This window comes from Acinonyx jubatus, chromosome C2, assembly GCF_027475565.1.
Source record: "Acinonyx jubatus isolate Ajub_Pintada_27869175 chromosome C2, VMU_Ajub_asm_v1.0, whole genome shotgun sequence".
NCBI lineage: Eukaryota > Metazoa > Chordata > Mammalia > Carnivora > Felidae > Acinonyx > Acinonyx jubatus.
This window is the reverse complement of record NC_069384.1, coordinates 6,134,848-6,160,170: the sequence shown is the minus strand read 5'-3', so window position 1 is coordinate 6,160,170 and position 25,323 is coordinate 6,134,848. Positions and strand designations below refer to the sequence as shown.

The 25,323-nt window shown below is 42.6% G+C and overlaps 1 protein-coding gene across 2 annotated transcripts in view; it reads left to right on the top strand.

The window, feature by feature from the left end:
• SH3BGR (SH3 domain binding glutamate rich protein) overlaps positions 1–23,809 on the top strand; it is a 58,473-nt gene extending 34,664 nt beyond the window's left edge. For both annotated transcript variants that reach the window (XM_027041597.2, XM_015063176.3), the window contains 4 exons: positions 7,057–7,131; positions 7,761–7,853; positions 21,414–21,543; positions 23,339–23,809. In XM_027041597.2, the coding sequence (XP_026897398.1) occupies positions 7,057–7,131; positions 7,761–7,853; positions 21,414–21,509 (264 nt within the window). In that variant the 3' untranslated portion in view covers positions 21,510–21,543; positions 23,339–23,809. The remainder of the gene's footprint in view (positions 1–7,056; positions 7,132–7,760; positions 7,854–21,413; positions 21,544–23,338) is intronic.
• The last annotated feature ends 1,514 nt before the right edge of the window (positions 23,810–25,323 follow it).

The window sequence follows — 25,323 nt, the reverse complement described above, 5'->3', positions numbered from 1 at the left end:
TCTGTTGATCTAATCTTTTATATTCACTTATTTTTTCCTCTGTCATCTTCCTTCTACATTCTGCATCTAGTCTAGTGAGCTTTTTACTTCAGACATTATCCTTTTTCAGTTCCAAAATGTTCCACCCGTTTGATTTTTATTATTTTCATTTCTCTGCCAATGAACACTTTTCAATCGTCTTATCATTGCAAGCATGTTTTCCTTTACTTCTTTGACCACGGGTAGAATGATTGCTTTGACATCCTCGTCTGCTAATTCCAACCTCGGGGTCCTTCCACAGAGCATTTCCACTTACTGTTTTTTTTTTTTTCTCTTGAGGAGGGGTCATAGTTTCCTTGTTCTTTTTATGTCAAGTATTTTGGATTGTGTCTGGGACATTGTGAATGTTGTGTTATGCAGACTGTATTTTGTTGCATTCCTCTGAAAAATGTTGATGATTTTATTCCAGCATACACTTAATCTGTGGGACTCAGATTGCAAACTCTATGTTTCTAGTAGCAGCTCAGATCTCAGCTGAGTTATTTTTATTTTAGCCAAATCAGTCCCATGCATGCATGGTTAGGGGCTCAACTGGAGATTTTGCAGAGTTTATGTACGGAATTTGGGGCTCCCTCTCTCCCGTCCAGTATTCTGTCCTCATTTCCTGGTAGCTGTGGTTGCCCCAAGTTCTGCTTTCTGATTCTTCAGGCCAGAAATCCTGAGGTTTTTTGTTGTGGTTTTATTTCCCCCGTAACATTTGCTTATTGTCAGACTTAAAAGCCCTGAAAACAGTAACTCACTCAGTGTCATTCTCATCTTTTTTATTTTTTTTAAATTTTATTTATTTATTTTGAAAGACAGATTGAGATCAAGCAGGGGGAGGCACAGAGAAGAGAAGGAGTCTCCTCCCTGTCAGCACAGAGCCCAACGCAGGGCTCGAACTCACGAACCAGGAGATCATGACCTGAGCCAGAGTTGACTGTTTAACAGACTGAGCCACCCAGGCGGCCCTCATCTATTTTTTTAAACCATTTTAACCATTTTTTTTAAATTAAAAAAAAAAATTTTTTTTAGATTTATTTATTTTTGATAGAGAGAGACAGAGCACAAGTGGGGAAGGGGCAGAGAGAGAAGGAGACACAGAATCCAAAGCAAGCTCCAGGCTCTGAGTTGTCAGCACAGAGCCCGACGCAGGGCTCGAACTCACAAACTGCGAGATCATGACCTGAGCCGAAGTCGGACGCCTAACAGACTGAGCCACCCAGGCACCCCTTTAACCATTTTTAAGTGTACAGTTCCGTAATGTTAAGTAGATTCACAATGCTGTGCAAAAGATCTCCAGAACTTTTTCACTTTGCAGAACTTTCTACTCCTGCAACTCCCAATTTCCTCCTCTCCCCAGCCCCTGGTCACCAGCATTTCACTTTCTGTTTCTATAAATTTGACTATTTTAGGTATGTCATATAAGTAGAATCAAAAACATTTGTCTTTTTGTGAGCGGCTTATTTCATTTAGCATCATGCGATCAGGGTTGCTCGGTGCTGTGGCCCGTGACAGGATAACTTTTCTTTTTAAGGCCTCATGATACTCCCTTGGACGTATATACCACTTTTTGTTTATTCATTCATTCACGGATGGACATTTGGATTGTTTCTACCTCTTGGCTGTTATGAATAATACTGCTATGAACATGAACATGCAAATAATTTTTATCATGTTAAGTATCAACTCCCTCTTGAATCTTACTTTGGTTCGTTTTCCTATTTTTCCTTTTGTTCTGTTTGTTTGTTTGTTTTAAGTAGGCTCCACACCCAACGAGGGGCTTCAACTCATGACCTTGAGATCAAGAGTTGCATGCTCTACTGACTGAGCCAGACAGACACCCCTGTTTTGTTTTGTTTTATCTTTTAAACTCAGAATTTATAGTCATTGTCTGTTGGAGGGTTGGGTTTAAAAGGAGATCATTTGGCTATAATGGAATTGGGATTGACAGTGAAATTGGATTTTAACAAAGATTGAGCCATATGTTATATATAAGAGCATAATAAAACAATCATTCAAAGAAAAAATTGAAATAAAGGGATGAGCAGGCACATAGAAACAACAAGAGAGCTGGAGTGGCATTAATATCAGGTAAAGAGGAATTCAAGGCCAAAAGCTTTAACTAGGTAAAAAAGATATTATATAATGAAAAATGATAAAAATCTATGAAGAAAATATAGTAGTCATGTATCTTTATGGATCATGCTAAACAGCAGTCAAGCACATAAATCAAAAACTCCTAGAAATACAATGAAAACTCATTAAAAATATCTTTCAATAAATATGTTGTACTTGTTACTTATCAGACACTATTTTAAGCATGCACACAACTATAATTAGAAACTTCATTTAATACATATGTATGGGATATACATCCACACGAATACCAGTATGTTAGATAGATATTAATAAAATATATTCTTCCCTTGTGCTTCCTAAAACAATTTCCATAGCTATCATACACCGGGTCACAAAGAAAACCTTTGTAAATTTCAAAAGGGGATGATTTTACAGACTACGTTCTTTTTTTTTTTTTTATGGCTTTTGGAAAGCCCTTTTTATTTTATTTATTTATTTTTTAATTTTTTAAATATTTACTTTTGAGAGAGAGAGAGAGAGAGAGACAGAGCATGAGAGGGGTGGGGCAGAGAGAGAGGGAGACACAGAATCCAAAGCAGGCTCCAGGCTCTGAGCTGTCCATACAGAGCCCGACACTGGGCTCGGACTCATGAACTGTGAGGTCATGACCTGAGCTGAAGTTGGACACTTAACCGACTGAGCCACCCAGGTGCCCCTTTACAGACTGCATTCTTATCCCAACTACAGAATCACAATCTGAAAGAAAAATATTGTAAAAAATTAAGAAATAAATGTGCAGTATACCTTTTCAAATAACTCCGTATCCAAAAAAAATTTAGCACTGATATTACAGATCATCAAGTAATAAGCAAGAGAGATTATTTCATACCCAAACCCCAGTATAGAGCCAGATCTCTGTACAGAGTGAAATTGTTAACTTTAAACACTCTACAAAACCAGGGTAAAAGCTTAGTAAAATAAATATTCAATTTAAAAATTAACAACAGGAGGGGTGCCTGGGTGGCTTGGTCAGCTATGCATCTGACTTTTGATTTCGGCTCAGCTCATGATCTCAGTTTGTGAGATGGAGCCCTGAGTCGGGCTCTGCACTGACAGCACAGAACCTGCTTGGGATTCTCTCTCCCTCTCTCTGCCCCTCCCTTTCGTGTGTGTGTGTGTGTGTGTGTGTGTGTGTGTGTGTACCTTCTCTCTCTCTCTAAAAAAATGTAACAACAGGAAAATAAAATTAAAAAGTAGGCAGTATGAACCAATAAAAAGAAAAACCAGGGGCACCTGGATGGCTCCGTTGGTGATGATCTCATAGTGGGTTCAAGCCCTGTGTTGGGCTCTGTGCTGACAGCTCAGAGCCTGGAGCCTGCTTCAGATTCTGTGTCTCTCCCTTTCTGCCCCTCGCCTGCTGATGCTCTGTCTTTCTCTCTCTCAAAAATAAATAAACATTAAAAAAAAAAACAAAAAAGAACAACCAAAATAAATACAAAAGAAGGAGAAAGTATGTGTCTGTGTGCCTATGGACATGTGTATAGGTACATATATATAATTTATATTTGATTTGAAGAAATGTAATTTGAATGTACATATATGTAATTTGATTATATATAATTTTAACAGAGAAATGAAATAGATAAAACCCCTCACCAGTTGACATATTACTCAGAATACCTTCCATTATACGTAGATCAATTCCTGTTATAAATACTGAGGGGAAAAGTCTAAAAATGTTAGCAAATGTATAATGCAAAGCAGAATTTATTCTATTAACATAATTAATTACACAGAACTGATTAATGGAGAAAGCCTATATGATTCCATAAGTACAAAGAAGAGATTTGATACAATTCTTCAAATATTCCTAGTTAAAATTAAAATGGATTAAAATATAAATAGAAAGAAACTAATTAACCATGATAAAAACCAATTATCAAAAGGCAACTGTGCCACAATGAATCATGAAATGTTGAAATCAGTTCTTTTACAATTAGAAGCAAAACAGACATGCCTGTCATCACTGTATTATTATTAAACTTTGTTTTAGAAACTGTATTTATTATAGTAATGTAAAAGAAAGAAAATGTCTTGTATATGTAATATGTAAGAAATTTAAAAATTATCTTTATTAAATTTTTTTTGATGTTTATGTTTGAGAGAGAGAGAGAGAGAGGGACAGAGTGTGAGCAGGGGAGGGGCAGAGAGAGACGGAGACACAGAATCGGAAGCAGGCTCCAGGGTGAGCTGTCAGCACAGAACCCGACGCGGGGCTCGAACTCACAGACTGAGAGATCATGACCTGAGCCGAAGTCGGATGCTCAGCTGACTGAGCCACCCAGGCGCCCCCAAAATTATCTTTATTTTTATATGATGCAACCGTACACCTGCAAATCTCAAGAAACTCCAATAAAATCTATTAAAATTAATATGAGTTTATTAAATTTCTGGATACAAGAAAAACACTAAAAAATTAGGAGTTTTTTCGGGGCACCTGGGTGGCTCAGTCGGTTGAGCATCAGACTTTAGCCCAGGTCATGATCTCGCAATCATGCGGGGAGTTCGAGCCTTGCATTGGGCTCTGTGCTGACAGCTCAGAGCCTGGATCCTGCCTCAGATTCTGTGTCTCCCTCTCTGTCCCTCCCCTGCTCACGTTCTGTCTCTCTCTCTCTCTCTCAAAACATTAAAAACATTAAACATTAAAAAAAATTAGTAGGAGTTTTCATTTATATCAACAATAATGGATAGGAAGTTACAGTGTAAAAATCAAATCTTCACAGTGGTGATAAAACTCTGTGAATGATTTAGGAATAAATTTATGAAGAAGCATACAGGGCTTCATGTTATAAAGAACATAATTTTACTCTGAAGGACGCCCACAGCTACTAAAGTAATAGCCCTACAGTGTCTCTGGGTAGGATGACTTTACAAAAAGAACTGAAAAATTTCTAAACTAATAAATATGTAGTGCCCTTTTAAACAAAAGCTTATTTTTTAAAAATTTGACACTAGGAAAAATGACCTTAAAATTTATTGGAATAATAAATGTCTGAGAAGAGCCAAGAAAATTTTTACAAAGACTTTGTGTAGCACCTTTTAAGATTTCTGAATCTTTTTTTTTTTTAAATTTTTTTTTTCAACGTTTATTTATTTTTGGGACAGAGAGAGACAGAGCATGAACAGGGGAGGGGCAGAGAGAGAGGGAGACACAGAATCAGAAACAGGCTCCAGGCTCTGAGCCATCAGCCCAGAGCCTGACGCGGGGCTTGAACTCACGGACCGCGAGATCGTGATCTGGCTGAAGTCAGACGCTTAACTGACTGCGCCACCCAGGCGCCCCAAGATTTCTGAATCTTAAAAGCTACACTGATAAAAGCAGTATATTGGCATGGGAGCTGATAAATACATTCATGGATATGCCTATATATTCATGTATAGAATTGTGTATTAACAGATCCAAATATATACATAAAACTTAACAAATGACAAAAACATCTTAGTTAAATGGGAAAACGATGGTATATAAGTAATGCAGACATATTTTGCTTTTTTTCTGGATGAAAACAGAGCCCTAATTTACATTATATACAAAATTAAATTCTAGATGGATTAGGCCTCCAAATGTTAATAACTCATGTAAAATAATAGAGCTGCATTTCAGAGAATAAAAATTAGATAAATTTATTTTTTTTATAAAAGGCTAAGAATTAAAAAACCCCAAACTTGTAAAACTTTATAGACTAAAAATAAAAATTGTAACCTGACAAAGAGCTAATATTTCTATTATCTAAAGAACCTCTAGAAATTGACAAGACAAACAACTCAAGTAAAAAGGAGCAAAACATATGAAGGCAAGTATCTGAACAGGAAAAGTAAGTGGCTAAAACTTGTGAAAAATATGCTTTTCTCTTCTAGTAATTAGGAAACTGTAAATGAAAACAAAAATGAAATTCCATTTTCTCCCTAACACTTTGGCAGAGATCAAAAACAGAGATCATCTTCATTGGCCTTCATGGCCTCTATCTTCATGGTAAAGGAAAAGAGGACATTCATATATTTACTATGGAATATGAATCGCTACAATTTCTTATTTTGGAAATAAATCTAAAAAAAAAACCCCACTGTTCAGCTTAGTATAGTGTTGTTTGTAGAAGCACAAATATATGTAAACATTTTGAACAACCATCATCTGGGAAATATTTGGATAAATTATATATGTAATATGCAGCAGATGCTAAAAATACGAAGTTAGAACCATCTGAATTAACCTGGACAAGTGTCCATGATATATTAAAATAAACAATCAAGTTATACCCTGTGTTCCCATGTCTGTTTTAAAAAACACAAAAATAAAACAAAAATAGCAACCAACCAAAAAAAAAAAATAGCCTCTAGATATGTATTAGGATAGATTTAGGTATGTATCACAGTTTAGTATTGATTATCATAGGAACATGTTACTAGAGGGTGTGTCTATGGTTTAAGTGCCTTTAAGTAACTGATTTCTCCCCCAATTTTATTGAGATATAATTTACATGGAACATCGTATTGGTTTCAGGTGTACAACGTAAGGATCTGATGTGTGTGTATGTTGTGAAATGATTACTTCAGTAAGTTTAATTGACATCCACTACCTCACACAGTTATACAGCTTTTTTTATTGTGATGAGAAAAATAACTTTTAGAAGACAGGGAACTGTGGATAAGTTCAAAGAACATAAATTAGTACGTGTAGACCTAGCTCCACCCCGAACTTGCAATGTAACGCTTTCTGCCTTGACTTTCTTTCTCTAGAGTGTGAATGGTAATGACCATGCTCCTTATCAGGCCTACAGTGTTGTAACGATAAAATGAGGGCTGAAGACAAACATGATTTGAATAGTTAAAAGGTATTAAAATGCAAGCTATTATCCTCAAGAATATTCTCAAACAGTCTCAATTTATATGACACAGGTGACGAAATCATCCGAGGAAGCATCTTCCCTTCCCAACGGTGATGTCGTGGGAGAGGTGCAGAGCGCCACAGAGGTAAGAGTTGGGTCTTGAACCATCTTCCCTCAGACCAGCTTGCTCAGAATGTCTACATAGTTCTCATTTTTCTGTCATTCTCCTCTACATAGATAGAATATCTATTTATCTATGTATCTATCAGTTATCATCATCCATCATCCATCCATCCATCCATCCATCCATCCATTTACTCATTTTCTGTATCTATCTATCTATCTATCTATCTATCTATCTATCTATCTATCATCTATTTACCCTCTATCATCTTTTTTACTCTCTAAAATTATAAAGCCTGCCTCTACTCAAGCAACAGAAAACAACTCTACCTAAACATTGAATCCTTTGGAGTTCTCTTCATAAGCCTTAAATGGGTGGATTATAGCTCCTCGTTAGTGAATCTGTTACTCTACCAGGCATATGAATCAGGTCTATTGACTTAGAACAGCAGGTGCAGTGAGCAATATTGGGGGTTGCGGATCCTAAATTGTAGTAGCCAGGTGACCTGATAAATAGGAAGTCTGTGTTTGCTTTGTTTATATACTGTGTTTACTTACTATCCAAATAAGAAAACCAAAGCATGTGCGGCTTGGTTTTCCCTTGAAAGCTTATCTAAGGTTAGTGATACCATGGGTCTGCTTTATGACCAGGCAACAGAGAAGGCTGAAGAAAGTGGAGAAAATGAGGCACAAAAAGAGGACAATGAGGATTCGGGCAACCTCGCTGAGTCTCCAGAGAAGAATGTGAGTGTTTGTCTTTTTTTTTTTTTTCACCATCATTTCACTGGATTCGGTTCATCAAGCTTTTTCTGAGCTCCTCCTGGGTGCCAGGAATCTTTCTGGGCACACAAAAGTGAGCATGGAAGCCCAGAGCTGAGGGTTTAGCCAGGGAGGAAGCAGGAGGAAGTGCTAATGACTGTGGTCAAGGCAGAGGGCTAAAAGGAAGTGGGGGAGGGACCCTGAACCCAGGCCTGGAGGGACAGGCTAGACAAGGCTTCAGTTATCTTAGTTGTGATGTTAGGGCTGGGTTAGGTTCAAGTTCTCTGTAGAACAAGGGACCTTATTCCTTGGTCATGAGTAATGACGGATTCCCAGCAAACAACCACCAACAGCACTGCCTACTAGGGACACAGAGGTAAGGGGGTGGGGGCATTTTGTGGGAAGCCAACAGGAGCTGAGGATAGAGAAGGGGCCTTGGGGAGGGAAGGCCACCCAGTTCTGATGCAGTCATGGGAATGTGACCTGCTTCAAGGCCTGTGATCTAATTCTAAAGGGGGTCTCAGGGGGTCACAGAATAAGGGGCGGGGCAGGGGGGTGTATGGGAGGGAAGGGGAGACTGTGGTTCTAGAATGGCCAAGCAGAGATAAAGGGGGATCAGATGGGCTACTTAGTCAAGGAATTCTGAAAATGTACCTGGGAACCCAGGTAAGGGGAGACCCCGGTGCACGGTGCACGGGGAGCTGAATGGGGGGTTGCTGGCCTCCTTCTAGAGTCTCAGTGGTGTAAACGCATTGGGCCGCTTGTAACAAAAACTGTTGACTGAGTACTGATGGTTCGCATTTTTACCTACTTACTGATTCTGGGAAAGGTGTTGGACTCCCATTCCTGGCAGATGGAATGTGGTTAGGAAGGACACTAGGGAAGCAGGCTATGGAAGACTGGGTTGGGGGGGGGGGGGGGGGCATCAATTTGTTGTTATCTTAAGGGATTTAAATTTGGGAGGGGCCGGGGCAGTAAATTCCTCATATTAAAGATTGCTATTTCAAAGCGTTGATTACTTAAGACTCTTTGAAGTCTTTTGTTTGGAAGAAAGATAAAACCTTTAATCCTGACTTAGAAGTTAGATGGGGTTTGACAGCAACCTATATAATTCAGAAATAATAAATGTTAAGTTATATATAGTGACCATTTCATTACCTTGAAATTTGAAAATCCATGTTTTTATAATTCGGGCTTTGCAGGAATTGCCTAATGCACTCCTACAGTATTATTGATGTACACTTGGAAATTCAGTTTGCTTCTTGTAAGACACACAAAGATAAGAAACTTTATACCGTAATCCCTTTCTCCTGGGGACCTAGAGGAAGGTAGCATTTTCATAACCAGACCCTGGTTTCTACAGCAAGGATGGGTCTGCTTTATTTTTTTTTTAATTACAAAAAAATTTTTTTTTTAATGTTTATTTATGTTTGAGAGACAGAGAGAGACAGAGTGTGAGCAGGTGAGGGAGACACAGAATCTGAAGCTCCAAGGCTCCAGGCTCCAAGCTGTCAGCACAGAGCCTGACGTGGGGCTTGAACTCACGAACTGTGAGATCATGACCTGAGTGAAGTCAGATGTTTAACCAATTCAGCCACCCAGGCGCCCCAATGATGGGTCTGCTTTAGCTTCCCAGCTACTATTTAGTGAGGTACTAAGCCATCTGGCCTGGGAGTTCTCTTTATTACTTTTTTCTTTCTTTTTTTTTTTTTTTAATTGTGAGCCCTTTACAAAGTAAATTGCAATCTTGTGAATCCTGACAGGAATTTAAAAAAATCATTTCTGTCATTTTTGCCTGTGCTATGATGAAGAAAACACTAAGTAAAAAACATTTTAATTTTAGATGATTGCATTAGTCACGTTAAGTATCAAACTCACTTTTCAACTCTTTAATAACATTTAGTCTACATAAGGACACATTCTGACATTTTTCCATTTGACAGGTGATCCATGCTGTGTGACTCATTTTAATTCAGTTAAATAAAAAAAAAAAAAAAGAACCCATGATTTGTCAGTAAGCATTACAAATGACACAATAACGTGATTAGCTCTGGGATTGAATATATAAGAAAATGGATTGAAATTAAAATTTTTTCTAATGTTTTATGTATTTTTGAGAGAAACAGAGCATGAGCGGGGGAGGGGCAGAGAGAGAGGGAGACACAGAATCCAAAGCAGGCTCCAGGCTCTGACCTGTCAGCACAGAGCCCGATGCAGGGCTGGAACTCACAGACCGAAAGATCGTGACCTGAGCCGAAGTCTGATGCTTAACTGGCTGAGCCACCCAAGTGCCCCTGGATTGAAATTTAAAAAGGAGACAAAACTATCAGATACTTAGAATGCCTGTATTTTGTACTTAAAGAACCTCCCATCTGTTTTAGTGGTTTTGGGGTTTATTTTTAAAGGTTAAGCTGGGAAGGCCATCCAGGCTGTTTGATATAACATCTTTTTGCCTGAAGTGCACTCAGGCTTGGATAAACTAATTTGTAACAAACAGAAAAGCCAATTAGATTGTTGTGTTTTACCCTTTAAACATTGATTTTCAAAGTACTAGACATATCTAGTAGGTTCTTTTTTTTTCAATATATGAAATTTATTGTCAATTTTTTTTCTTTTTTTTTTTCAATATATGAATCTAGTAGGTTCTTTTAGATATTACAGCTCAGAAAAAGCCAATGCTTTTTTAACTTTTTTTTTTTAATGTTTATTTTAACAGAGAGAGAGAGAGAGCATACCTTCAGGAGCAGGGGAGGGGCAGAGAGAGAGGGAGAGGGAATCCCAAGCAGGCTGCACGCTCAGTGCAGAGCCCGACAGAGGGGGCTCGATCTCACAACCCTAAGGATCATGACCTGAGCCGGAATGAAGAGTCAGACGCTTAACGCACTGAGCCACCCAGGCGCCCCCAGTGCTTGTTTAGATAAAACTCTGGCTCTGTTGAAAACCATCTGGAACGCTGGCAGGAACTTCAGCTGGGGTGAGGGGCTTTGCAGGGACTTAGGTCACCCCTAAGTCACAGTGGGACGGGGAGAGGGCTCTGGTCCTTTGTGGTGGTCGCACTGACCCATGGCTTCCCTGCTGTCCGTTGCAGCTACTGAGTGCTGGCCCCTCGGCTGGGTCGGGCCCTCTGACCCAGCTGGACGCGGGCGGACATGCCTCTGACACAGGATGGCTGCTGTCCTGGGCGCAGAGTGTCCCTCCTCTTGTCCCTCTGTCTTCAGCCTGCCTGCTTCTGTCAACCCCACTCTGAACCTAAGTTCCAAGCCCCCCTTTTTTAGGGATCACCTCTGTTAGCCCAGGGTTTTGAAAAGCAAGGCCTAGAATTTCTCCCCTGGGATCCCAGAGCCACAGCTAGTCTGGGGCTGTCTCCTTGGAATGTGGGAGGAGCAGACTCGACTCCCTGTCCCCAGTTTTGTGTGGTGGGGAGAACCCAACGGTAATTCATACCCTGGCATTCAGCCACACTATTTAGACCAAAGAATGCACACATATTTTCACCTTTTATTCTGAAATAATTACAGACTTAACCGGGACCTCGTTCAGTGTCCTACCTGGCTTTGCCCCCTGGTGACGTCGCACATAGCCACGGTACAATAGTGACACCAGGAACACGGTGTTGGCGCCTCTCTGTGAAGCAGACTACAGACCTTATTTGGTGTGCACCACTATTTCAAACCTTTCATTTGTGCGTTAAATGCCACTCATCTGTGTGCCACGAGCAGCTTTCAAGCGTGTGACGTCAGCAACTGGCAGTGGTAAACCGAGTGACAGGCCAGCTGAGGAAGTGTCTGAGGCGTGGGCTTGCTCACCTGATCTCAACTGTTGCACATGCTCACTGGGCACATACTCGTAAACACCCAAATGACGCCATTTTGTTTTGTTTTGTTTTGTTTTATTTTATTTTATTTTTAAATGTTTTTTTTTTTTTTTTTTGAGAAAGTACAGGGGAGGGACAGAGGGAAAGGGAGAGGGGAACAGAGGATCCAAAGTGGGCTCTGTGCTGACAGCAGTGAGCCCGATGTGGGGCTCGAACCCACAAACTGCAAGATCATGACTGGAGCTGAAGTCAGACGCTCAGCCAACTCAGCCACCCAGGTGCCCCTCAAATGATGCCATTTTAATGGGGAGGAATATTTATCTAAGAATATCACTCTTGATTTTAAAAAAATCAGAAATGGGGCGCCTGCGTGGCTCAGTCGGTTGAGCGTTCAAACTAGGCTCAGGTCATGATCTCATGGTTCGTGCTGACAGCTCAGAGCCTGGAGCCTGCTTCGGGTTCTGTCTCCCTCTCTCTCTGCCCCTCCTCTGCTCACACTCTGTCTCTGTCTCTGTCTCTCTCAAAAATAAATAAACATAAAAAATTTTTTTAAAAAATCAGAAATGGAGACAGAAACCATTACCTCCTTTAATGAGATGGACCTCCCCTGACCGCCAACCCAAGCATCTGGGCTCTTAAGCTCCAGATGCCAAGATGGGTGTTACCTACGTGCCGACAGGTTGGGGGGCGTTTGGGAGGCGGTGAACACTGGAAACACCATTCATTTATGCCTAAGAAGATCTCACCTGCTGCTTCAGACCCCCGGTAGAGAGGGGACTTTGTGGTCCCCTTCCCTGCCGACCCGGGAGGGACGAGGGGCTAGGGAGGGGAGGGGAGGCTTGTGAATGGTACCTGAGGAGGAAGGGAGGAAAGCCTGAGGGCACACTATGAAGAGGGGGCTGCGGCCCCGGGGCATCGTGAGAACTTTATGGGAGCCTGGAAATGTTCACCTTGGCCTTTGGTTTCCCTTGAGGTAAAATTATTTTAAGTTGTGTTCTTTGCCAACTCAGCGGTCCTCTCCCAAACCTTGTAAGACCTTAGCTTGACTGGCTACGTGATTAGGTCCTCCCAGCTTCCTCCAGAACCGGCCCTGAGGAAAGTTGCTTTTGTGAAGGGCGGACATTGGTTTAGGTCCGTGAGGAGCTGGGGAATCTCAGGCTGGGTCCCTGTCGTGCCTGAAGATCGAGAGAACTCTGCCCTTGTCCCTGAGATTTCCAGCCGCTCTGAGGCCACCTGCCCACCTCAGGTCACCCTGGGCTGGCCCTCGGGCTTCCTTCCACACCAGCCACGTGCCCTGACTGGCCACTGCCTGACACTCACCACGGCCGACACCTGTCCTTGGTCCTGGCTACTTGCTGCCTCTGCAGCCTGCCTCGCTGGCCAAGTCCTGGCAAAAATAGCTGCTGGTGAAGGTTCTAAGGCTCCCCACTTCGGAGGCTTCCCCTCACTAGCTTTCTTACAGGAACAGCAAGGGACAGTGATTTCAAGTTGTCGCTTCGTCAGGTGAATGGTGCATAGCCTGTCCTATGATTTGCAAGAGCTTAGCTCAGTTGACCATGCGATTACCATGATCTTAAAAAAACCCTTTTTGCCAGTGTAATTATTTGCCAGTAGTAAACGTCTGTTCAAGCATTGTATATAGGTGACTTTTTTTTTTTTTAACGTTTATTTATTTTTGAGACAGGGAGAGACAGAGCATGAACGGGGGAGGGTCAGAGAGTGGGAGACACAGAATCTGAAACAGGCTCCGGGCTCTGAGCTGTCAGCACAGAGCCCGATGTGGGGCTTGAACTCACGGACCGCGAGATCATGACCTGAGCCGAAGTCGGCCGCTTAACCGACTGAGCCACCCAGGCGTCCCGTATATAGATGACTTTCAATATCTGCCTAATTCTCATCTTTTATAATTCTGTGAACTAAGGATGGAAGTGTAAGTTCTATTTAAATGTTACATCCTCATTAGTTGATGAACGTCTGACTCTTGACCTCGGCTCAGGTCATGATCGCATGGTTCGTGGGATCGAGCCCTGCGTTGGGCTCTATGCTGGCAGCATGGAGCCTCCTTGGGATTCTCTCTCCCTCTCTCTCTGCCCTTCCCTTGCTTGTGCTCTCTCTCTCTCTCAAAATAAATAAACTTCAAAAGGAAATCATAGATCCCCCGCCCCTCCAGGGGATTCGAGGCAGAACTAGCAAATATGAATTCACCCACTCAACATTTTATCGACAGATTGAATCCTGCCACATGCCAGGCAGAATCCTGGGGACTGGGGACAGAGCAATGAAAATGACAAAGACCCTGTTCCCACAGAGCTTATGTTCCGCTAGAGCCAGTGATGGTAACAGCTGGGGTTCTTCAAAGCATACTTGAGTTTTTTGCATCTAAGTATTTCTGTAAATTCTCTGGGCAATTGCTTAACCCATTTAATGTCTCTTTCAAGAAATTCAGGTCAATTCAGATATCGATAGAGAGTCCTAGGTCCCTCAGTAACTGCTCCTAGCTGACCTGTAAAAGTTGAGACAGGTACTTAATTCCTGTGGGACCCCTCCAGTCCCCCAGCCTCACTCTAAGGGTACCCTCATTTTTCACAGTGTACATCTTGTTAATGTGTTTGTTTTGGCTGAATACAGTTCATGTAAAGAATTGAATTTAGAAAAAGGTGAAACTCTGTGTAGCTGATAATTCAGTGTTGCATATTTTTATTTGATCTCGTGGATATGAAGAGAATCCAGTTACTAGCAGAGTATATGTTCATGGATCTGGTCACTTAGCACATTTTATTGAGCTCTACACCTCGGTTCCAGACAGCGGCTGGATCCTGGAGATCCAAAAATGAGTAAAGATGCAGGTCGTGCCTCAAGAAGAATGCAGACCAGTCAGAGAGAAAAGTGATAGTCGCGGAAGCAGATAAGGGGGTCCCGTAACTCAGCCTTATGGGTCAGGAAGGTCATTTTAAGTAGTGTCCTGGAGGGTGTGGCCAATGTGAGAAAGTTGCATATGGTCCATAAGGTTGAAATAAAGGGTGGGGAGGGACGAGGTGGGAGTGGGGGAAGCAGGGTCTGGATTGTGATGGCCTTTCAGCCATTCTAAGAATAATGGTTGGAAGTTCCATGAAAAGATGGACGTGATCAACATGAGGAAAGCATGGCAGGGTGTTGTATTTTATTTTTCATTATTATTATTTTTAATGTTTATTTATGTTTGAGAGAAACAGAGAGACAGAGCATGAGAGGGGGAGGAGCAGAAAGAGAGAGGGAGACACAGAATCCCAAGCAGGCTCCAGGCTCTGAGCTGTCAGCACAGAGCCCGATGTGGGGCTCGAACCCACGAACCGTGAGATCACGACCTGAGCCGAAGTCTGATGATTAACTGACTGAGCCCCACCAGGCGCATCAAGGTGTTGTCTTTTAGAACAACATCCCTGGCCACAGTGTGGAGAGCAGGTCGGCGATAAGGAAGACCAGAGGCACCGTGACCTGGGTGAGAGAAGTTGGGGGTCGTGGCAGACGAGGGACAGGCCTGGGCATAACTGGGCGATACTAGAGAGGTAGTCAGCACATTGCTGAGGAACCAACACCCGAATTCTGCACCGAGTGTGGGTCTCTCTTTTCTTGGACATTATTTTAGCGCTAAGACTTGGCGTGTCGCCAGTGGTGTTTAATGTAAGGGTGAGTTTGGAGACTCCCAGTATTGGGAAAATCTCTGAGGCTGACTCAGCCTGGCCAGTTCGAGCAGCCTTTCAGGTTCTGTGTTTTCTCTGCCAACCTTAGGAATCTGAGAGTATTATTCCAGAACCGACCAAGAACATGGAGCTGGACCGAGGGATGTGGCTGTGTGATGGGGCCTCATCACCCGCCTTGTATGATTTTGCTTTTTCTGTTACTGATCTTGAGACATAGCATGTGGAGTGGGAAGGGCATTGAATCAGGGACCAGGAGCCTCGAAGTCCATCCCGACTGTGGTGCTTACTTGGCCTCTAATCTTTGGCAAATTACTTAACTCTGTGGCCTCAGTGTCCTCCCCTGTCCAAAGGAGGGATTGAGTGTGAGGCTTTGGGAATACAGATTGCTTTCATGTCCCCAGTCCAAGATTCTGTGAGCTCACTGCCTGAGTTGTAAGGCATTAGGAACTTTTAGGCACTGTTCCCTTCGGTTAATTAAAGTAATTGTAGTACACTGGCCTCACAAAGGCTTCTCATAGGGCCATTTTGGAAAAGGGATGGAAAAACTCTTCCTTCTTTGCCCTTTTAGGAGATACAGCCTGGTCCTACAGCTTTAGGGACATAGAAATTCCAGTGGGCAGAGTAGACACCTGTGTGAACTTGGCATGGCCTCACCCTCTCTTACCTTGTAAATTTCTTTCTTTAACCAGAAATCAGTGTTTAACTACTAAATGGCTCAGCAATGTTAGTATTTTGTTTTGATGGAAGAAAAGCTTTTGATGACCTACCTTTATTTGCTGTTTCAAAGCTGAAGTAAAGGCATACATATAGGCACGTAAAGTCAGAAAAGACATAATTTTGTTCAGATTTTCTAATTGCTTACGTGTATGGTCTGAATTTTCCTGGGTAGTGATAGAGATCTGCAATATTCTTTGAATACAGACAAAAATTAATTATATAATTAGGCACTATTAAAATTTTTTTTAATGTTTATTTATTTTTTTTTGAGACAGAGAGAGAGAGCGTGAATGGGGGAGAGGCACAGAGAGAGGGAGACACAGAATCCGAAGTAGGGTTCAGGCTCTGAACTGTCAGCACAGAGCCCCACGTGGGGCCAGAACCCACGAACTGTGAGATCATGACCTAAGCTGAAGTCAGATACCCAACCGACTAAGCTACCCAGGTGCCCCTAGGCAGTATTACTAATTAATTATATCTTTTCAGGAGTAAGAGTGGTGGAAAAACGTCTCTAATCTCATAATATTCTAAGGGCTTGAAATATAACGCATGAAATAAGTAGGCATTGCTTAGTTATCATGTCTTGGCTATTTATATATTTTATCAACAAATTACTGTCTTTCATTTCAATGGAATGTACTTTTATCGTAGTTGGCTTCATTTTTAGATTCAACTTAAAATTTATGTGAATTCGTATTTTTTCCTTTATTTTCTATTTATGGACCTAAGGAAGAAAAGGGAGAGGCAGCAACGGAAGAGGTACAGTAGCGTAATTAACGGTGGTGCCTAATGAAAACATCTCTTAGGTCAGAGAATCGCAGCCTTAGCCACGTTCTCCTTGTTCTTCATGACGTGAAGAAGCCGATGCAGCCTGCATCCCAGAAGAGCCTCCCTTGGGCTGCTGAGAAGGGAAATATAAGTGGGAGGTGAATGTATCCAAGAGGGGTGGCTAGAGGAATAGGGCGTGGCTAGAGAAATGGGGCGTGGTTAGAGAAATAGGCGTGGCTGTGGACCTTTTCCGAGCCTTGTGTCTGCAGAGTCAGGCCAGGCTGCACCGGGTCCTTCTTCCACTCTGCCTTTACCCCTTATTGCATAGTGTGCACACTTCATGCAGCTTGCACGGTGCTTGGCAGTGCTGTTTTGACCCGGTTGGTGAGGGAAGGATTCCCTTCCGGTGGCCACGGGGATGGCTGATACCTGCCGCGTGACAGCGGGCAGATGAGACTGCCAACAGATGACTAGTCACCTCTTCTCAAAGCCCAAGGGATGAAGACATCAATAAGACGTCAGTACAGTGCAGGGACACAGGGAGCTGCACTGGGACAGTGTGAACAATCAGGGCGTGGGAGGCGGGCTTTGTGGATTCAAGACAGCAAAGCGTGTCCTGGTTCACTTGTTTGGATTCGCTTGTTTGACTCATCGCAGGGGACGGGCAGGCCCTGTGCCCGGGTCCTTGACGAAGCCGGCTGCTTGGCTAGGAGACCTCCTTTGTGGGAGCTTAGGCCAGTGTGTAGGCCATTTCCGGCTGTCCAGATTTTACCAGATGTCAGGGCAGCACATAATATTGAGTCCACGTTAGACATTGTGCTACGGCTATGTTTCGTGGAAACCGGGAAGCTTAAGCATGCAGCGCATCGCTGGGTGTCTGGAAAGTATGTGACCTTAGGAAACCATAACATGGTCCGGGGATTTCTAGTGGGAACCTACCCAGGGAGAGCCTTATTGATTTGGGAAGAATTACTTTTTTTTTTTTTTTAATGTTTATTTTTGAGAGAGAAAGAGAGCACACGTAAGAGACAGCCAGCAGGGGAGGGGCAGAGAGAGAGGGAGACACAGCATCCGGAGCAGGCTCCAGGCTCTGAGCTGTCAGCCCAGAGCCTGACAGGGGGCTTGAACCCACAGACCATGAGATCGTGACCTGAGCCGAAGTTGGATGCTTAACCCACGGAGCCACCCAGGCACCCCGATGACAGGTTTTTAAGGTGACTTACATGTACAGGGTCTTTCCAAAGCATTCCATTAAGTTCACATAAGGAAAAACATCCTTCCGTACTCGTATTTCATTGATTTCCATGGTGTTTATTGAAATTGTGGAATTACAGAACGGCTCTAACTTGCATACACAAGTATGTCAACATAACCCATCCTGGAGAGTGAAGACTGCAGTGGGTGCCGATGGCAAACGTACTGCTTGTGAGTGCCCCCCGTGCTCTGGTTATCAACCAGCGTTATTTAAGGGAGACGAGGTAGACTGCAGCAGAGGTTCTCAAAGTGGAGTTCCAGGGCAGCAACCGCAGCCTCATCTGGGAACCTGTACGGACACACACTTTCAGGCCTTGTCCCAGATCCACCGAATCAGAAACCCCGAGGCACAGCCCAGGAAACTGTGGTTCGGCAAGCTCTTCAGGTGTTTCTGATGCCCCATCACGTCTGAGAACCTCTGGATTAGAACCTAAGTTCTAGGTAACCTGATGTGTTTGCAAGGGGAGGCCAATTGCAAGAGCTCCAACTGTTTTTTGGGTTTTTTTTTTAAGTTTATTTGTTTATTTTGAAGGAGAGAGAGAGCGTGCACGCCCGAATGCGAGCAGGGGAGGGGCACAGAGAGAGATGGAAACAGAGAATCCCAAGCAGGCTCCGCGTCATCAGCACGGAGCCTGATGTGGGGCTTGAACCCACAAACTGTGAGATCGTGACCTCAGCCGAGACCCAGTCAGACGCTTAACCGACTGAGCCACCCAGGCGCCCCAAGAACTCCCACTGTTTTGATCCTCATCATAAAAAGTCCATTGAATTTCAAAGACAATAGGGTTTACTTTATGTTAGGAACTTGTGTTTGGTAAAATGAAACCCCAAACCCTTATTTTTCTTTTGGGGATTGAAATGAGTAACAGGAGATGAGAAGGGGGATAGAGACCCCAGACCCAGGAATGTCTGAAACTCGGCTTAGGTCTTTTTACGAATGAATTCTCTTCTTTCCCGTTCTTTTCCCGCCGGTTGAAATGTTCTAATTTTACCAGTGTAATTGTGAAAGCTTTCAAGAATGATCTTTTTCTTGTTTGAGAAATTTTGTTTTGCTTCCGGATAGGCACTGGGGGCGGACTTGATTATAAGGAACTTCATGATAATTGTCATTAGTTTAGCACTGCAATGGCAGCATCCTGTGTTTGTACCGCTGACGATGTGCAAGAGGCACTCCGTGTCAAAATGAAGCAGAATCGAGATTCTTGCCCGGCTGCTTGCTGGTGGAATCTGTGGCTTAGTAGCTGAGCGTTGGGGAGTTTTAAATTTAAGCCCTCATAGGGATGAAGTCATGTCAGTGTGTAGAGGCATCAGTTGAGAGAATGTTAGTGGATTGTGAGGGCAAGTCCAAAGGGACATTCTCAGATTCTCCCTCTTTTTTTTTTTTTTTTTAATATATTTTAAGTTTACTTACTTTGAGAGAGAGAGAGAGTGCACAAGCATGAGCAGGGGAGGGGCGGAGAGAGAGGGAGAGAGAGGGAGACAGAATTCCAAGCAGGCTCCGCACTGTCAGCGCAGAGCCCAAGGGGGGGCTCGAACTCACGAACCGCGAGATCATGACTTGAGCCAACACCAAGAGTTGGACTCTTAACCGACCGAGCCACCCAGGCGTCCCAGCCCTCATGTTAGCTGAGTCTCAGTGACTTTCATTATAATCAAGAGTTTTAAGAATGCTGTGAATGAACATTTTGGATTGTTTTAAAATGCTAATCAGGGAGAGCTAAATTAAAATGGAGAACTCCAGAAAAGGGTGACTAATTTACCAAAAATCACCAAATGTGTTGTCTCGGTGTTTCTTCAAATCCTTTATTGGTGAGGGTCATCAGCATTAAAGAGGATCCCACATGTCGAAAGAAATTCCCTTAAAAAAACCTTTGTTGCTTTTTAAATTTTTTTAAATGTTTATTTATTTTTGAGAGAGAGAGAGAGAGAGCAGGGGAGGGGCAGAGAGAGAGGGAGACACAGAATCCGAAGCAGGCTCTGAGCTGTCAGCACAGAGCCTGATGCGGGGCTCAACCCCACAAACTGTGAGATTGTGACCTGAGCTGAAGTCGGATGCTTATCCGACTGAGTCACCCGGGTGCCCATGTTGCTTTTTAAAATTATAAATGGTTCATGGTCTTTATAGAAAATTTAGAAATTACAGATAAGAGAAGAACACAAAAATAGTTTATAGCCCATTACCCAGAGATAACCACTAGCTACACACAGCACATGTACACAAATGCACACATACATGTACACATGCACACGCACACACATGCACACATGTACACGTACACACAACACACACGAGCATGCACGTACTCATGTATATGCACACACATATGTGTACATGCACACAAAACGTGTGCACAACACATTGCACAGAACATGCATACATGTACACACTCAGATGTGCACACACATGTACACACATGCACAAACACACAGGTGCATACACACAGACACGCACATATTTATCAAACCTCGATGAAAACTCCTGTAATCTACTTTCACTCATGGAATGTGTGTGTATTTTGGGGGAGGACATAGAAAATATAGATCTGCTTCATTATTTTTAATGTCATTTTGTCAAATTAATCCCTGTTTTTAGACCTAACGGTTATTCCTAGCCTGTTTTACTCTATGATTTTTAAAATTATAAGTTATACCTTTCCAATAATTAGTTTTTCTCTTGAGAGGCAAGTTTCCATTTTTAAAAATCCATTTTTATATATAAAAATAAGACAAAGGTACTATTAATTTGGAAGTAATTTCAGGTTATATGTGTGAGTTGCTGATGACTTGGGATTGAAAAAATTAGATTGCTGTAACAAAATATAACCAGCTTCTACATTTAAAAGCTTCATCTTTTCTGATAACATTCTGTTTGCTGAGATTCTCTTTGTATTTTATTCTTCCAACTGCTTCTGAATTTTTAAAGGTAATCTGATGAGAATAGTCCATTAATATGAGTAAAGACTGTATGCTTAAGAGGAATCATGAAACCCATTAGAATTAACCTACTGCTCTGCAGCACCGTCCTAAATTGTGGGCTCTGTGTGTTGTGTGTATTGTGTGGGTGATGTGTGTTGTATGCTTTGTGTTGTGAGTATTGTGTCTGTTGGGTGTTGTGTATATTGTGTGTGTGATATGTATTGTGTGTGCGTGCTTTGAGCATGTGTGTGTTGTGTGTATTGTGTATGTGATGCGTGTGTATGTGTTGGGTGGGGGATGTGGGAGGCCCTCATCTCTAGTCTGAGATTTTACATCTCTTTCCTTGCTATATCTGTGATCTTCCTCAACAATAATGAAAATTTTGTTAAAATTAAGACGGAAGAAATAACCGAAGAGGGAGCAGAAGGGGAAGCAGAGGAAGAGGAAGCTGAAAAAGGAGAAGAAGAACAAGGAGAAGAAGAAGATTCTTAGGCCTTTTCATGCTTTATTTCTTCAACTTTTCCAGGTAATCGCCAAGTCCTGGGGTTGAGAACATGTTCATTATACTGTTGGATTTCTTTTTTTTTTATGATTAAATTTTTTTTTAATGTTTATTTAATTTTGAGAGAGAGAGAGAGAGAACATGAGCAGGGGAGGGGCAGAGAGAGAGAGAGAGAGACAGACAGACAGACAGAATGTGAAGCAGGCTCCAGGCTCTGAGCTGTCAACACAGAGCCCGATGTGGGGCTCGAACCCACAAATGGTGAGGTCATGACCTGAGCTGAAGTCAGACGCTTAACCACCCAGGCGCCACCACACTGTTGGATCTCTAGTACCCCTGGCTTGGCAGTGGGAGACGAAGATCCAATTCAGGCCTGTCTGTCTCCGCCCACCAAGCCCCCAGGCTGCCCCCTTCTGGAGCCTCAGGGCGGGTGAGCTCCATCTAACCGTGTCTCGTGTGCCAGGGTATGGGAGGCTATGGTTTATATGATTTCTAGGAAAAAAGCGTACCTTGGAGGCTAGGAGGAACTTATTTTGTATTTATTTCCTCCTCTTCCTCTGTGTGCCCTTCATTTAAGTGAAATCACAGGCGTGTTCTGTTAATCCACGTTCCATTACACCGACGCCTACTGCCCAGTAAACTTACTCATCTACAGGGGAATGACAGCCGGGGTTCACAATGAGGGCAGTAAATTACAACCTTAAAAAATCACAACGCTGACTGCTGGTCACGAGAGAAAAATATCGCTGCTAGAGATTTCGCGAGAAGTACTCGACAGACATTTTCATTTATCAAACATTCACCAGAATACTCCTGTAGAAACATTGTGGAGTTCAGTGCAGATTGCCTGGCATATCTTTGACAAGTATGCTTGCTGTCTTGTAATTTTAAACTTCGGACCATGTAGAATCGTTATGTAATTCTTAACAGTTTGTAAACATATGAATATGATAATGATACTGACAGTGGATATTGAGGACCTGGAGGAAATGCTCAAACACTGAGTTGATTCAAAGGGGGAAAAAAGCAAATACAGCTGTAGCCCATACATTTTGCCTGTTTCACTGATTCTTGAGTTTAGAATCTAGTCCATAGTAGTCTTTTGTGAGGTTAAAATGCCTGAGAGTGAAGGAGTGAGTGACATCCCCCTAAAGTCCTCCCCGCCCTGCCTAACTCCTGGAGAGAGTTCGTACGTACCCTTACAAGTGCAACGTTGCAATGCCATCGTGCGTTCAACTGGGCAGACCACTCAGTGTCCAAAGCCAACCCCGTCTCATAGCTCATGGGGAATCCACGCATTTTATCTGAAAAGGTGGTTTTAGGTACAACACGGGGAGAACAATGAACCGAACTAGAAAGGAATTCTCATTTCCTGGGTTTGAAACTGATGCTAAATTAATGCGCCAGGAGAAATAATCTATAGTCTGAGACTGAATTCTTCCTCCCCAAGATGGTTGCTTCTCAATACTGCCCTCCAGTCTCGGTGTGGACCATTTAAACATCCTAGTTCGGGGCTAAGCTGTAAATTCAGCCTCTCCGTTCTCCATTGAATTTCAGTGGGGAAACTGTTAATTGGAGTTGTTGGCATCCTTGTGGTGTTTGATAGGTGTTAGCGCAGGGAAAGGATATAAACCCGGTCTAGTTTTCCATGAAAAACACTCACTTTCCTGTCCTTGCACTTGGAGGCAAATGGTGAGTAGTGGTTTACAGAGTAAAAGGTAAAACTTCTCCCTAATGCATGATAAATAATGAAGATTGTGGTGAACATTGTCTGTCTCTCCTTAACACTCTTCTCCCTAACATTTTCTCTTTCTTTTAGAAAACTCAAGCCACGAAGCAGTATTTCAACCGTCTCCCCCCAAACCAACCTCAACAAAATGCTTTGGCACAAAGCTAGCGCCCCTCTCTCAGTACGCCCGGGGTTCACTGAGGAATTGCGTTATCTGACATGGTGAGATGTATGCGGATATGTCTCCCCAATCATATCAACGTGAAATTCTCCGTGAGGACAACACATATATACCTTCATGTGCCTGACATCTTTGGCCTTTGCTTATTTATTTTATCTTATTTTTTGCTCTGCATGAATAGATCTTGTTACTAATACCCTGAAAAAAAAAAAGGATGTTGAAAAATGATTTCAAAACATACAGCTTCTCCTTGTGACATAATCAAAGTATTTCTTTGTATGTGCCTTATGCGACTTGTCTGATAATTCACTGAAAATAAAGAGCTTGGAAAATAAAGAGCTTTCCAGAAAACAATCTTCCAAATAAAGATTAATAGCAGACATCTTGTCCCAAGGAACATTAATTTTTTATTTATAATGTCTACTTGGATTTGCCTGAACTCCGTCTGCCTGTTGCCAAGTCTGAATTCATAGCACACCCTTTCTGTCTGCGCGGGGCTCCGTGTTTCCTGAGGCACCGGTTACTCGGCCCGTGTTTTCCAACGACACTGGTTGTCTTGTTAGGTCATATTTTGTGTTACACACTCAACCAGGCACATTATCTTGGAGGCCTTCTTTAAGTGTAAGTCTGCCATCCGCATGCGTGGGGATGATGGTGAGGGCAGATACACTTGCGCCCCAGTGCCTTTGCTCGTTTCTGCGCCAAGGGAGTGTCTGTTTCTGTTCCCGCGGCCTTTTACTGATTTGCAGCCAGGGCTGCTGTAGGCAGAGCCCGCTACTCTCATTGTGCCTCGTGATGCCACAGTTGACCGAGAGCCAGTCCAGCCCCTCTGACTTGTCCACCAGGTAGGCTTGAAGCATTTCTCTGCACACCCACCCCATCTCCGATCATCAGAGGTATTTTTTTCTTTCTTGTCCAATTTTGTGGACATCCCTCCGCTCTCGGCATCTGTGCTATTCCTTAATATTTCTGTTGCTGCAAAAGCATTGCTTCCATCCTGTCAGAAGATCTCGCCCCCTCGATGCATTTCTATTGAACGATAATTCTGGCCCTTCACCCTGGAGTGGCCGTCAACGGCACCTCCTCTGTCTGCCTATTGATTTTGCAGTGAAGCGTGTTTGCATCATTTGGGAATGTCTTGGGTGGTGGCTGAGGTTGTGGGCATCACAGAGACTCTGGAAACCGCTCTTTTCTTGTTACCCTGGTAACAAAATGAGGCATTTTGAAGAGAATTAAGATTATTTTGTTCCTAATCGTTGAAGTAGGCTACCTGAAAAACATTTCTTTCTGGGGTGCCTGGGTGGCTCAGTCGGTTAAGCGTCCGACTCTTGGTTTCGGCTCAGGTCATGATCTCACAGTTTGTGGGTTTGAGCCCCGTGTCAGGGCGGGTGTGGAGCCTGCTTGGGATTCTGTCTCTCCCTCTCTCTGCCCCTCCCCCCCACTCTCTCTGTCTCTCTTTCAAAATAAACAAATAAAAACTTAAAAAAAATAGAAAACAGCAACAAAAAATTCTTTTTTGCTAAAAATGAGGTGAGACTACAGTGAAATGAAAATTCATATCATTAAAAATTAATGTCAATTTTGTACTTTATTGCAGTAAATGTTCTCCTATCTAAAGAGCACACATAATTTTGTAATAACTCTGCTCATAAGAAGCCTCAAGCTTTTTGCTGTTGGCTGGGGTTGACTTTCAGCTCTTTTGTGGTGGAGTCCAATGGAGACAGATTTATTTAGCTGGATGCCAATTTTCCTTCTCTATTTCTCATATTTTTAAATGAAAATGACTTTATGCTAACAGTAAGCAAGATAACAAGAAGGACCACTTATTTAAATTGAATTGTTTTTCTTACATCGGTCGTTCTGTAATCAGAAAATTAACATTGTGTGAGTGTGG